Raw genomic sequence first — 14,788 nt, 5'->3', positions numbered from 1 at the left:
ATGAAACAGAAGCCATCACTTTGCACCCCATGTTTCATCTCCTGGGAGTGCAAACACATGGAAATGATCCCTGCAAACAGCAAAAAACGAGCATGGAAGGCTTGGTGCCTTCCCCAGATACAAAAAACTTCCAGCTACTCCTCTTATCAAAGGCACAGAAAAGGTCCCAGTTTCACGATATCAAATCTACCTGCTTTGCTGACACTGTCTGTCTGCAGTTCACCTCAATTATTTCTTAGATCATCATCCTCTAAACGGCGATAGCTTTCTGCCATGTTTACCAGGAACCCACCTTGGACTTGCACAGGAATCACTCCACTCACAGAAAACCCATGATGGGCTACAACTGTGCAGATGACCAGAACTTTCTTCAACATAAAGAAACTAAAAAGTTTCGTAAGGTACACAAATTGCTCACTCAGTTTGAATAGCAGCAAAATGATATGCCATTCCAAAGAAAATTTCAAATTATTTTACATTGCTATTAAATAGAAAATCGGTACCAAAAGTATTATGTCCTAAAGCAGTGAGAAGTCCCTCATGTCACATACCCATGTGCATATCTTAATCAAAGAACACATGCTCAGAAACTTACAACCCTGTCCATACCTTTCTGGAAAACCATTGCTGCCAGTCCCAGGAAGAGAGAACTTTGGGTAATGTTGTCCATTGTTTAAGTCCACATTCAAGCAGATCCACAACTATTTAAGATGTTTTAGGTGGAAGAAAAGATGATCAATGATGACTACCCCATTTACTGAGGCCCCTACCCCCGTGGAAGATATATAATCCTCCACAGTTCCCTATTATCTCACTTGTTCATGCTTCCTTACCTTCAACACCTTAACTTTGTTAGAAACCAAAGCTTTCTCATTGAGTCATCACTCCTTTTCCACAAAAACATAATCACCAGGAGTGCAAGAACTTTTTTATTTCACACCTATATATCACAGCCTAGTGCAGTGATGGCAAACCTTTTGAGCTCGGCGTGTCAGCATTTTGAAAAACCCTAACTTAACTCTGGTGCCGTGTCACATATAGAAATTTTTTGATATTTGCAACCATAGTAAAACAAATATTTATATTTTTGATATTTATTTTATATATTTAAATGCCATTTAACAAAGAAAAATCAACCAAAAAAATGAGTTCGCATGTCACCTCTGACACGCGTGTCATAGGTTTGCCATCACTGGCCTAGTGTGACTTGAATAGGGGCCAAGTCTGGATTTCCTTGGCTCTTGAATGAAATAAAAGTGATCACTTTTACCCCGTATTTCATAACTTCTCTTCTTGTGCTACATTTGGTATGTTTTCCATTTAAACTGCCTGGCCTGAGCAGGATGTTGAAAATTAACATCAAGATCATACTATTGCCCTGGTCAGGTAGGTCAGTTGATTAGAGTGTCATCGGCAAAAGCCAAGGTTTCAGGTTCAGTCCTGGGCCAGGGCACACACAAGAATCAACCAATGAATGCATAAATACGTGGAATATCTCACTGGTTTTTCTGTCTTCCTCTCTCATTTTCTAATTTTGTTCTTTTCCTCGCCCAAGGATATTTTTATCTCTAATTGTTGAACAGATTGGAAGGGGCGGAGGTTAAAGTGCCCAAGAGAAACATCAATGTGAGACACCGATTAGAAGCCTCCTGCACTTGCCCCAACTGGGGACAGGGATGTAAGGCACAACCAAGGTATGTGTCCTCGACCAGGAATTGAACCTGCAAACATCCAGTCCTCAGGCCTGACTCACACCAGCCAGGGCTCTAAAATTAATATTAAAAAAAAAAAGATCATACTTTCTCAGTAGGAATGGCTTCATTATAAGAGATGCTAACGTTTTTTCTTGCTAGGTTTGTGTTCTTTGATGTTCTTTGATAATATTCCTAAATTTATAAACCTCAGATAACTCATAAAGGAGATAACAAGTCTCATATATCTTGTTAAGGAGCATGTGATTTTATATATATTTCACTACGGTACCTTTTGGAAATGCATCCAATACATTATAGTACATATTTCAGTATTTAGATAAGCAAGGCAAGCTATTCCAGACCCCTTACACTCATGCCAGCCCTAGATATACCTTGTTGAAAACAAAAGGTCACACATGTCCATCATCACACAAAGCTATGCCATGACTATGATGAATCAAGACAAAGGCATTGATGTCTGCATACTTGATGAAAGAGAACAGGTTTCCAAAGAATAAAAATAACAAAAACTCCCCTTTTCTCACTAGTATGATTTGTGCTTCTTACAATTTAGGTTCGGCAAATCATATATTCTGTGCTCTATATAAAAATGGTTATCATTACCCGAGGTAGAATTAAGTTCATTTCCTCACAAAATGCAGCGCAGGAAAATGTCTTGTTTTCCTGAATGGCAATCAAATCATCTATCACAAAGGAAATGAAAGAAATCCTTTTAAGTGTGCTGTTACATCATTTTTGGTTTGTGGTCATTCTCTTTTGAAAAATCTTCACAGAGGATGCTTGTTGACTTTCTTTTCTTTTTTGTCCAGTAGAACCTCAACTCTCAAACTTAATTTGTTCAGGAAGGCTGTTTGAGAAGGGATTTGTGCAAAAACCGAATCATTTCCCCCCCATTAGAAATCACGTAAATTGAATTAATCTGTTCCAGAAACCAAAAATGATTCCCTGTTAAAACCTTTCTTATATACTGCACATGTCTAATGTACTGTTTAATCTATAAATAAACACTTCTTTTGTTCAATTTATCAAACCACCCCCTACTAGCTCAAAGGAATCACTTTTAGCATTCAGGTGAAGGGTGTCTTTCAGGTCAGTATGTAACATCTTTACTTGTTCCATTGCCTCCAAAATGGCTGTCACTGGCTAACTGCTGTTCCTTTATCCAAATCCACAAGTTTTAATATCTCTTCAGTGGCCTGTGATCATTGTTTCACTCACACCTTTAACAACATTAGCACTCCCGTGCTAGTCATTGATTCCACCCCCCAAAAAAGCACTCTCTCCTTTGTTGCCTAAAAGAAGCTTTCAGTCATGCTAAGTGAGGTATCAGCTTGAAGACTGTCAGTTACAAAATTGAAGTTTGGTTCCTCCACGGACACATTTTTTTCTGTGTACAATTTAGTCAAGAACAGAATTTTTCGAGATGAGAGACATTTGAGAAATGATGTTTGACTGTACATATTTTTATATTTATTTTTATTATTGAATCTATTACAGATGTCTTCCTTTCCCCATCCACCGCTGTTTATTGATTTTTTTTCCAAGAGAAAGAAACATCTATGTGAGAGAAACATTGAAAGGATGCCTTTCCTATGTGCCTGAACCAGGGACTGAATCCAAAATCTGGTTATGTGCCCTGACCCTGAATGGAACCCATGACATTTCAGTGCACGGGAGGATGCTCAACTGAGCAATGCTGGGCAGGACAGTTTGTGGTTATTTATATTATTTGAATACATTTCATTACATCCCTTTTAAAAATAGGGATGTGATTTTGTTGATGTTTGGCTAGAAGGAACTTTAAAACTGTCCCATGGTTCCTTTGCACTGAACCATTGCAACTGTCACAGTGGGATCTGAATCACAGTCAATAGTAGTATGAACAGGACAAGATGATCACTAGTCAAATTAGACCTCATGCAAATGCAATCTAGAGAACAGTGCGTACCCTTCAGAAAACAGCCTAAACCATGTTAGTCCACATTTGTTGCGTGGTAGACACCTATGGGCTTGCAGGAAAAGCCAACCTATAGTGGATCTTTAATGTTGAATTGTGAACATCTATAAAGCTTACACCCGACATCAATGGAAGTAAAGCAGTGGCTGGCAATTTTGAGGATTTCTTGGCTGGCAGGACAAAGATCGAGAAAAACGAACTAAAATATTCTCTTCCTAATGTGAACCCCATGGCACAATTCCAAGCCAAAAGCAACACAAAAACCAACCATGAAAATAATTCACATGGGACTCTCCAGTGAACTGTAAGTACAAATATATGGCAAATACTTATTAGCTAAAATAGTAGTGAATTTCAAGTGCAATTCAAAAATTAAAAAAGAACACATATGTGTGTAGGGTTTATTCATTCAATACCTGTCAGGGCACATCACTGGGTAGAAGAATCTATCCCTGGTTAGGCACATGGGAAAACAACCCATCTATGTTTCTCTCTCACATGAATGTTTCTCTCTACTCTCTCTCTCTTTCCCTTCCTCACTTCAAAAAAGCAATTTAAAAACTAACAAAAAAAAGAATGGGTACTGATAATGACCAAATATGTCAAAAGTTTATAGAACTTATTTAATGCTGTGAGTTTTGGGGAGTATATGACTTAATTTGCAACAGGCTTACATGTACCAGTTAGTTACACTAATAGGATTTCTTTTCAGTGCAGTGTTCAAGCTACTTTGAAAGTATTTGTTAAAATTTCAAAGTTTGTTTTAATTGTCAATTATACAGTGTACATTCTCACATGGTATTGTAGGGATATGAGGCAACATAAGGTTTTCCTACATTTTTACATTCAATACAATTCTCCACTTTGAGTTTTTTTATGGCCTTTCCAAGCAAAAGGGACAGCTGAAGACTTTCCCATCTTTGCTATAAGTGTACACTATTTCTACAGGTGCATTTTCACATGTCCAGGAAAGGTTCTCCTACATTTCTTATGTTCATACACTTATTGCTGTGTGTGAGTCCCTTCATGGCCAAAGGCTCTTTTATCATCGTTACATGACAGGGCTTCTCTTCAGTGAGTTCTTTCATCCTTCACATTAAATTGGAGGAAATGAATGCTTTCTAACCCTCTTACATTTCTAGGGTCCATCCCCAATATGAATTATCATACATGATGGTACAGCTGAGAGATAAGTGAACCAGGATCAAACCCGAGACCCTTCAGTCCACAGGCCGATGCTCTATCCACTGAGCAAAACTGGCTAGAGCACCAGTATGAGTTCTTACATGACATCGAAGGGAAGCTGAATAAGAGAAAGCTTTGCCACAATGCTTACATTCATAGGGTTTTTCCCCAGTATGAGTTCTTTCATGATTTCTAAGGTAATAGGGATAAAGGAAACTTTTACCACATTCCTTACATTCATGAGACTTCTTTCCATGATGAGTTATTTTATGTTCTCTAAGACATTTGGCAGAGAAAAAGGCTTTCTCACATTCCTTACATTCATAGGGTTTCTCCCCAGTATGCATCCTTTCATGATTTCTAAAAGAAGTGGAATGTCTGAACGCTTTGCCACATTGCTTACATTCATAGGGTTTCTCCCCAGTATGCATTTTTTCATGATGTCTAAGAGATGTGGAAAAATTAAAAGTCTTACCACATTGCTGACATTCATAGGGCTTTTCTCCACATTGTGTTCTTTCATGTTCTCGAGAGTACTTGCGACTATGGAAGGCTTTGCCACAATGCTTACATTCATAGGGTTTTTCCCCGGTATGAGTTCTTTCATGATCTTGGAGGGGAGCTGGATGAGAGAAAGCTTTTCCACAATGCTTACATTTATAGGGTTTCTCCCCAGTATGAGTTCTTTCATGACATTGGAGGTAAGTGGGATAAGAGAAAGCTTTGCCACAATGCTTACATTTATAGGGTTTTTCCCCCGTATGAGTTCTTTCATGACGTTGGAGGTAAGTGGGATAAGAGAAAGCTTTGCCACAATGCTTACATTTATAGGGTTTATCCCCAGTATGAATTCTTTCATGACGTCGGAGGGAAGTTCGACGAGAGAAATCTTTATCACAATGCTTACATTCATAGGGTTTCAACCCAGTATGAATTCTTTCATGATCTCGAAAGTAATAGGGATCATAGAATGTTTTACCACATTCCTTACATTCATGAGGCTTCATTCCTTCATGACTTTTTTTATGTTTTCCAAGAGAGCTGAGCCTACTGAAGACTTTTCCACATTGCTTACATTCATAGGGTTTTTCCCCGGTATGAGTTGTTTTATGATTTTGGAGGGAAGTTGAATACGAGAAAACTTTACCACAAAGCTTACATTCATATGGTTTTTCCCCGGTATGAGTTCTTTCATGACGATGGAGGGAAACTACATAAGAAAAAGCTTTGCAACAAAGCTTACATTTATAGGGTTTTTCCCCAGTATGAATTCTTTCATGACGTTGGAGGGAAGTTCGATGAGAGAAATCTTTACCACAATGCTTACATTCATAGGGTTTTGATCCAGTATGAGTTCTTTCATGATCTTTAAGGGAACAGCGGTCATGGAATGTTTTACCACATTCCTTACATTCATGAGGCTTCTTTCCATCATGACTTCTTTTATGTTTTCCAAGAGAGCTGAGCCAACTGAAGACTTTCCCACATTGCTTACATTCATAAGGTTTCTCGCCAGTATGTGTTCTTTCATGATTTCTAAGATAACTGGAACTGAAACTTTTACCAGATTTCTTACATTGATAGGACTTTTCTCTAGTGTGTGTTCTTTCATTTTCTTGAGAATACTTGGGAGAACTGATAGCTTTGCTACATTGCTTACTTTGATATAGTTTCTCTCCATTATGAGTGTTTTTGTGAATTATAAAGTAAATGAGATGACTAAAGTCTTTGCCACATTGCTTACACTCATATGGTTTCCCACCAACATGTGATCTTTCATGATTTCTAAGAGAAGTTGAATAGTGGAAAGCTTTCCCACATACCTTACATTCATAGGTTTTTTCTCCACTGGGTCTCCCTTCATGTCTTTGAATTTGTTGGTGATGCTTAATAGCTTTCTCAGGTTCCTTACATTTATAAGCGTTTTCTTCATATTCCTGACACAGGTATAGTTTGCGCCCAATGGGAGAGCTCAGGTGGTTATTAAAGGATAAATAATGCATGAAGACTTGACTACACAACCTGGATTTAGGTTGTTTTATTTCAGTAGGAGTTTTCCTCTTTTCTTGCAGGCACATCCCCAGTGGGAGATGTGCAGGAGGCGGCTGATCGATGTTTCTCTCTCATCGATGTTCCTAACTCTCTAACTAAAATCAGAAGCATATTATTAATACTCTGTTAATGATTTAATATTTATTAATAATATGACAATGACATATTTACCATTTTCAAGGAAAGTGCGGGGTTTCTGTACATTCTTATTATTTGAAAGTGGATATCCTAAAGCCTCTGAAATAGGTTGGATCATAGACATTATGAAAACACTTATATTCATTAATGGTACTTCTGTATACTGTTTCCAAGTGTAATTGTTTTTTATACACTACACATCTAGGTCATATTTCAGAAAAAACATTTTGATGAGATTATTCTAAGAATCAATACATTTAAAGCTGGGCTGATATAATTGGATTGCCTATTTTTAAGATTCTTTTGTGGACCGGATCCACATGGCTCAGTTGTTCAGTATGGACCCATGCACCAGGGGGGTTTCCAGCTCAATTCCATGACAGGGAACATGGCCAGGTTGCAGGCTTATTAACCCCAGTACAGGATATGCAGTAGGCAGTCAATTCATGTTTCTATCTCTCCCTCTCACCTCCACACTCTAAAATCAATAAAAACATATTTTCACACCACCAGCATGCCTCAGTAGTTGAGGTTTGACCCATGAACCAGGAGGTCATGGTTCTATTCACCATCAGGGCAAGTGCCCAGATTGTGGGCTTGAATCTGAGTGTGGGATGAGCAGGAGGCAGCTGATCAATAATTCTCTCTCATCATTGATGTTTCTCTCTTTTTGTCCCGCTCCCTATCTCTCTGAAATAAATAAAATAAATATTTTAAAAAATAAATGAATAAAATACATATATAAAAACATATTTTCCAAAAAACAGATTCTCTTATGAGACATTGCTTTCTCATGTCAATGTCACTTACCTAAGATTCATCCCATGATTTTCATACTGATTTTCAATGTCATGGCCTTCACATTTTTCTTCTAAAATACATGCTAGAAAAAGCATTATAAACTATTAAGGAATATGAAAAATGGTTAGATTTTTAGGTACACAATGAGCTGTGATCATTCCTAGTTTAATTGCCAATGTACTCTCTTTCATACTTCAGTTCTTGAAACAGCACTGATGAGCAAGCAACACCAGTTTTCTAATCGACTAAATAAGTAAAAAGTTGTTGCTGCCCAGCGTAGCTCACTGATTGACCATCAACCTATGTGAACAAGGAATTCACAGGTCAATTCCCAGTAGGCCTGGTTTGTTGGCTATATCCGTGATTTTTCCTCATCATTAAGTTTTTTCTCTCTCTCCCTCTCCCTTCCTCTCTAAAATCAATAAAAATATATTAAAAAACAAAGAATTTGTCATAACTACCTACTGATGCCAGGTTCCAGAAGGTTTCCAGCATCACATCTGTGTAGAGTTTCTTCTGGGTCAGATTCAGGAAAGCCCACTCCTCCATGGTGAACTCCACATTTACATCCTCAAAGGCCACTGAGTCCTAAAACATCCCACATATACATATAGGAGAATGGTTATGACAGCACTGGCGACCTATACATAATTCATAAGAAGTTCACATAGAACACATGGTCCCCAACATTCAGTCTATGACTTGATTGTAAGACTATCAAGACTACTTATTTGCCACACTCACATCCCCATGAATACATGGAATTTATTGATATGATTTTATTGTAATAACTTCAAGTCTTCATTGCTCTCTAATGTCAGGGTGAAGAGCATCTTGAACAACTTCTATATTAATAAATTAAAATATTTCTATGTTAAGTCCATTGATTCTTTGTGAGAAACTTCATCTCCTTTATAATCACCATTTGATGCAGCAGTCCAAGACACACACTGTCATTTCTGCATAATGTTTTAATGACTATGAATACAATAAAGGCATGGTAGCTTTCTATTCTCATCACCAAATAGGAGAGGCCAGGCGGTGTGTGGAAATTCAACTTGGAATAAAATGTACTTGGCCATATTGTCCTGAAGTACTCCAGATTCTTAGAAGTAGTCAGATACACCTGAATGAATGAAAATATTCTTGTGGAGGAGTATGAATGATCATTTATTTTTATATTATTTGTTAGTAACTCAGTTTGACCTTCTTTTGCCTCTCTCATTTCATGGAGGTAGGACATTAGAGTTAAAGCTTAGGCATGAGCAAGACAGGACAATTTGGTCCTCTACAAAAGTCCTCTACTCATGAGCCTGAGGGTTACTTCATACTGGTTTTTAGGACACAGAGACATGCATATTGAAATCATAAGATCACACACAAAAAAGTCTTTCTGGTAGAATTTAACAGTGTAACTGGGGTCTGGATCTTGAGGAACAATTTAGGACTTGGCATGGAAGGGGCCTTTATTGAAATCCTCAATATATTCATGTAGAAATGGCACATGATTACAAAATACATAAGGGGTTAGGGGGTTACTGAAAATATCAGGTGGACAACACTGTAAAATTTATCTAAACACTATGTTCTACATCTGAAACATACAAAATAAATTAAATGTAAACTGTAATTGCAATGTATATACTGTAAGTGGAACACTATATATGTACACTATATATGTTGATTATGAATAAGAAAAATTAATATTATTAAAATGTCCATACTACCTAAAGAAATCTATGGATTCAATGCAATTCCTATCAAGTTACTAATGGTGTATTTCACATAATTAAAACAAATATTCAAAAATTTTATATGGAAACACAAAACACCCTGAATAGCAACAGCAATCTTGAGAAAGAAGAACAATGTGGATGAATCACACTACCTAATACCCAACTATACTACAAGGCCATAGTAATCAAAACAGCATGGTCCTGGCATAAAAATAGCATATAAATCAGTGGCATGGGACAGAGAGGCCAGAAATAAAGCCAAGCCTTTATGGTGAAGGAATAATTGACACAGGAGGCCAGAATATATAACAAAAGTAGTATATTCAATAAATGATGGGACTAATCAAACTAAAAGGAAATCATCAATAAAATAAAGACAGACAACTAAATGGGAGAACATATTCATCAATGAAACATCTGAAAAAGGGTTCCTACTCAAAATTATAAAGAATTTATACAACTAAACAACAAAACAAAAGATCATGCGTTCCGTTTCAGGTCAGGGCACTTGCCCCAGTTTGTGTTTGATTCCCAATTGGGGTATGAATGGGAGTCAACCAATAGATGCCCCCCCCCCCCCACACACACACAGCTTCCTATCTCTCTAAAATCAATAAAAAACATACCTGCTGGTGAGGAATTAAAAACATGAAATAAAAGAAAGCAAAGAAGCCAGCATATGTGTGGGTATATGTATATGTATATGTATAATGCGGGGGTGGGGGGGTGTGTGTGTGTGTGTATATATATACACACACACACACACACACACACACACTAATAAAAGGGTACTATGCTAATTAGACCGGGAGACTGCTGAACATCTTCCTACCATCCGACTTCCTTCCAGACAAAGCCACGGTGGTGGGGGCCGAGGCAGAGGCAGTTAGGAGCGATCAGGCTAGCAGGGGAGGGCAGTTGAGGGCCATGAGGCCGCAAGGGGAGGGCAGTTGGGGGCCATGAGGCTGGCTGGGGAGGACTGTTGGGGGCCACGAGGCTGGCCAGGGAGGGAAGTTGGGGGCCATGAGGCCGACAGGGGAGGGCAGTTGGGGGCCATCAGGCCGGCAGGGGAGCGGTTAGGCGACGATCAAGCAGGTAGGCAGACAAGTGGTTAGGAGTCAGTGGTCCTGGATTGTGAGAGGGATGTCCCAAATTGAAGAGGGCGCAGGCCAGGCTGAGGGACCCCCCTCCCATGTACAAATTTCATGCAATGGGCCTCTAGTATATACATAAAGAGCCAGGGTCGGTAACATCCAAAGCGACAGAAGGGACGACTGAATGCCAGGCTGTGCACACAGCAGGCTCGGGTGGGCAGGGACTGGCGAGCAGGCTGAACTGCTGACCTCTTGGAGACAGGGAGAGGCGGGCCTGATCAGCAGCTGCCATGGCTGCTGGCGAGGCCTAGAGAGAGAAGCAGGGTTTGATCCACAGCCTCCGTGGCAGCTGTAGATTAGCCCTTGCTTCTTTCTCTCTCCGGGCTTCGCCAGCAGCCCCGCCTCTCTTTCTCTCCAAGAGGTCAGCAGTTCAGCCCACTCACCAGCAGCCTGGGGCAGCTGCTGATCAGCCCTGCCTCTCTGATCAGGCCCGGAGATAGGCCCAGAGACACTGACTGGCATAGAAACCGACCAAGCAGAACCAAATCTGGGTGAAGTGCCAGGAGCCAATGGCTGCCTAGGAGGCGGAGCTTTTGACACTGACTGGCATAGAAACTGACCAATCAGAACCTAATCTGGGTGAACTGCGAAGGCAGAACCTAAGGTGGGGGCTGAGGAGGGGTTTTCATGGCAACAGCTGTTTAGTGTAAGGTGTAAGAAAGCGGTTCAATTTTTTATTGACTGGTTTGGCAGTATAGTGCATATGGATGGCTTTCAGGCCAGATATAGGGATTATGTATTTTTGTCTGCCAAGAGCATCTCCTCCTGCTGAAAAAGGCTTCCCCCCCATTTAAACAATCCTATCCTATATAATCTATCTATACTAATAAAAGGGTAATATGCTAATTAGACCGGGTCAACCAGCCATCTTCCAGATGTCTGACTTTCTTCCAGACAAAGCCATGGTGGTGGGGGCTGAGGCAGAGGCAGTTAGGGGCAATCAGGACGGCATGGGAGGGCAGTTGGGGTGAGATCAGGCAGGCAGGGGAGGGCAGTTGGGGGCGAGATCATGCCGGCAGGGGAGGGCAGTTGGGGGCAATTAGGCCTACAGGGGAGAGCAGTTACAGGCGAGATCAGGCCAGCAGGGGAGGGCAGTTGGGGGCAAGATCAGGCTGGCAGGGGAAGACCGTTGGGGGCAAGATCAAGCCAGCAGGGGAGAGTAGTTGGGGGCGACTAGGCCAGCAGGGAGGGCAGTTGGGGTGCGAGATCGGGCCTGCAGGGGAGGGCAGTTGGGGGCAAGATCAGGCTGGTAGGGGAGGGCAGTTAGGGCAGATCAGGCAGTCAGGCAGAGGCTGTTAGGGTGATCAGGTAGGCAGTCAGAGTGGTTAGGGGTGATCAGGCAGGCAGGTAGGTGAGCGTTTAGGAGCCAGCAGTCCCAGATTGCGAGACGGATGTCTGACTGCCGGTTTAGGCCCGATCCCTGTGAGATCGGGCCTAAACTGGCAGTCGGACATCCCCCCTGGGGTCTCCGATTGGAGAGGGTGCAGGCTGGGCTGGGGGAACCCCCCCACCTGCACAAATTTCGTTCACCGGGCCACTAGTATATATATAAAATGGGTAAAGACCTGAATAGATACTTCCAGAAAGAGGACATACAGATGGCCAATACACATATGAAAAGATGCTCCCTATCACTAATCATCAGAGAAATGCAAATTAAAACCACACTGAAAAATCACCTCACACCTGCCAGAATGTCTATCATCAATAAAGGCACAAATGACAAGTGTCAGTATGAAGTTTCCTCAAAATTTAAAAATACAACTGGCTCATGACCTATTGATTTCACTTCTGGGAATATACCAAAGAAACTCAAAACACTAATTCAAAAGAAAATACACACCCCTGCATTCATTTAGCATTATTTACAACTAGAGGCCCAGTGCACGAATTCGTGCACATTGAAAGGAAATTAATTAGAAGAAATATTTTAGAGACCGAGAGGGACTGCAGAAGGCCTCCAGGACGTGTCTGGCCATCTTGCCCAGTCCCGATCGGCCAGACCCCAGCAGGAAGCTAACCTACTGGTCGGAGCGACTGCCCTTGATGGTCAGTGCGCATAATAGCGACTGGTCGAGTGGTCACCCAAACGGTCAGATACTTAGCATATTAGGCTTTTATATATATAGATAGCCCAGATTTGGAAGAAGCTCAAGTGCCCATCAGTAGGCGAGTGGGTAAAAAAGCCGTGGTATAACTCAATTGAATATTACTCAGCCGTAAAGATGAAGGAAATCTTACCCTCTGTGACAGCACGGATGGACCTGGAGACCATTATGCTAAGTCAATAAGCCAGTAAGAAAAAGACAAATACCTCATGATTTCATTTACACGTGGAATCTAAGGAAGAAAAGAAGCTAACAAAGTATAAAAAGATTCATAGATACAGAAAACAGACTGATAGCTGTCAAAGGCGAGGGGCGCTTTGAGGAAACTGGGGAGGGGTGGCGGGGTCACCCCGGGTGCAGAGCCTAGGTGTTGGGAGACTGGATGAAAAAAGGGGGAGGAATTAAGCAAAACAAACAAACTCTTAGACTCTGACAACAGCATGGGGATTACCAGAGGGAAAGGCGGGGGGGGGGGGGGGTGAGGAGGTAGAAGAGGGTGAAGGGGAGGATTAAATGGTGATGGAAGGAGACACTGGGTGGGGAACACACAACACAATGTACACATGATGTGTTATACAACTGTACACATGAAACATAATTTTATTAGCCAATGTCATCCCAATACGTTAAAGAAGTGTGTTTTTTTTTCCAATTTAAAAACATAAAACTTAAAAAAGTGATTTTTTTCCAAAAACTTGATGCTATTCTAGGGGCACTTCTCCCAACTGGTCTCATTTCTGAGCTCTCCTGTGAGTTCCAGCAGCAGCAGGACAGTCTATCCCAGGCACAGGACCTGCCCAACAGCATAATTCCCTTAATGCTGCTCCCAGAGAGACATCATACCCACTGATGTCTATGTGAGGGAACAGAGAAAAGGTTCCCACTCACCACTTGTGACGCCAGAAAAACCAATGATCTATTCAGCAAAGCAGTGACAAAATAGGAAAACCTCTCTTGTCTTAGGTCCAGGGAGAGTGAGGAATGAGACAAGCTCCCGGTGGAACACTATTTATTTTTTTCTACAGAGCAGGGTTTGGGAACCTTTTTTCTGACAAGAACCATTTGGATATTTATAACATCATTCATGGGCCACACAATATCATCCACTTAAAAATCAGCCTACTTGCCATGGCTGCGGCGGTGCCGGGAAGAGTCGGCGTCCTCGGTAGAGGGAGGGTGGCTCCAGGCCAGGTTTGGGCGCCACCGGCTGCTGCCTCCTGAACTCCAGCTCCCACTCTATCAGCCTCTCACTCCGTCCCAATATGTCTCAAGATGGCGGCCCATGTGGGATCGATGTTTCAATATTGGAAGTGCTTTGATTTACAGTGGCTGCAGGTCAGGCTTCTCAGCGCTCAGCCTCTCGCTCTGGGGTGGGGGCTGCGGGCGGTGGCAGCTCCTCCCGGGGCCCCAGGCTGCCTGGTCGTGGAGGAGAGGGTGCGCGGAAAGCCGGACCGAGTCGGGTTCAAGTCCCTCTCTCTCCCCGGCCCCCGTTGGTAACTCGCTTGATCAGAAATTGATACTCCTGTGTTCAATTCATTGATCAGCCCAAGGTGGCGCTGGGATCCACCGCCACCGCTGTCCCCCGGGTCGGCCCCCACTCCGGATGGCCCCAGGCCCTGTGCCACCACCATGGGACTGGGGAGGGGAGGCCCCGGCAGTAGTAGGTCGGTCGCCGTATTTCCCGGGAAAGTTTGTGGGGAGTTGCTGGGCGAGGGGGCGGGGGGGGGGGCGTGCCGAAGCGCCTTGCCTCTCCAGGAGCCTCCGCCTCCACTGCCGGGCGGAGCGGAGCGGAGCGGAGCGGAACGGAGCGGAGCGGAACTGACCTGGTGGACCCAGTCGTTGCGAGCTTTAGCCACTGCCCGCAGCTGTCAGCGGCCGGCTGCGCTGCGGCTCCCGCATTTGGTGTCATTGGGGTCTGGGCTCCTAAAGCTCCTAAAGCGGA

At 42.2% G+C, this 14,788-nt stretch overlaps 1 protein-coding gene across 1 annotated transcript in view; it reads right to left on the bottom strand.

The window, feature by feature from the left end:
- Window positions 1–224: 224 nt before the first annotated feature.
- Window positions 225–14,788, bottom strand: part of LOC102432047 (zinc finger protein 709-like) — a 27,455-nt gene continuing 12,891 nt past the window's right edge. Inside the window, 7 exon segments of the mRNA XM_023744406.1 lie at window positions 225–368; window positions 4,959–5,059; window positions 5,144–5,803; window positions 5,909–6,974; window positions 6,976–7,030; window positions 7,858–7,930; window positions 8,310–8,436. Coding sequence (XP_023600174.1) covers window positions 225–368; window positions 4,959–5,059; window positions 5,144–5,803; window positions 5,909–6,974; window positions 6,976–7,030; window positions 7,858–7,930; window positions 8,310–8,436 — 2,226 coding nt within the window.

Source organism: Myotis lucifugus, unplaced genomic scaffold, assembly GCF_000147115.1.
Source record: "Myotis lucifugus unplaced genomic scaffold, Myoluc2.0 scaffold_462, whole genome shotgun sequence".
Classification (NCBI taxonomy): domain Eukaryota; kingdom Metazoa; phylum Chordata; class Mammalia; order Chiroptera; family Vespertilionidae; genus Myotis; species Myotis lucifugus.
Note: the sequence above shows the minus strand (reverse complement) of the source record. Positions and strands in the feature narration are given on the sequence as shown.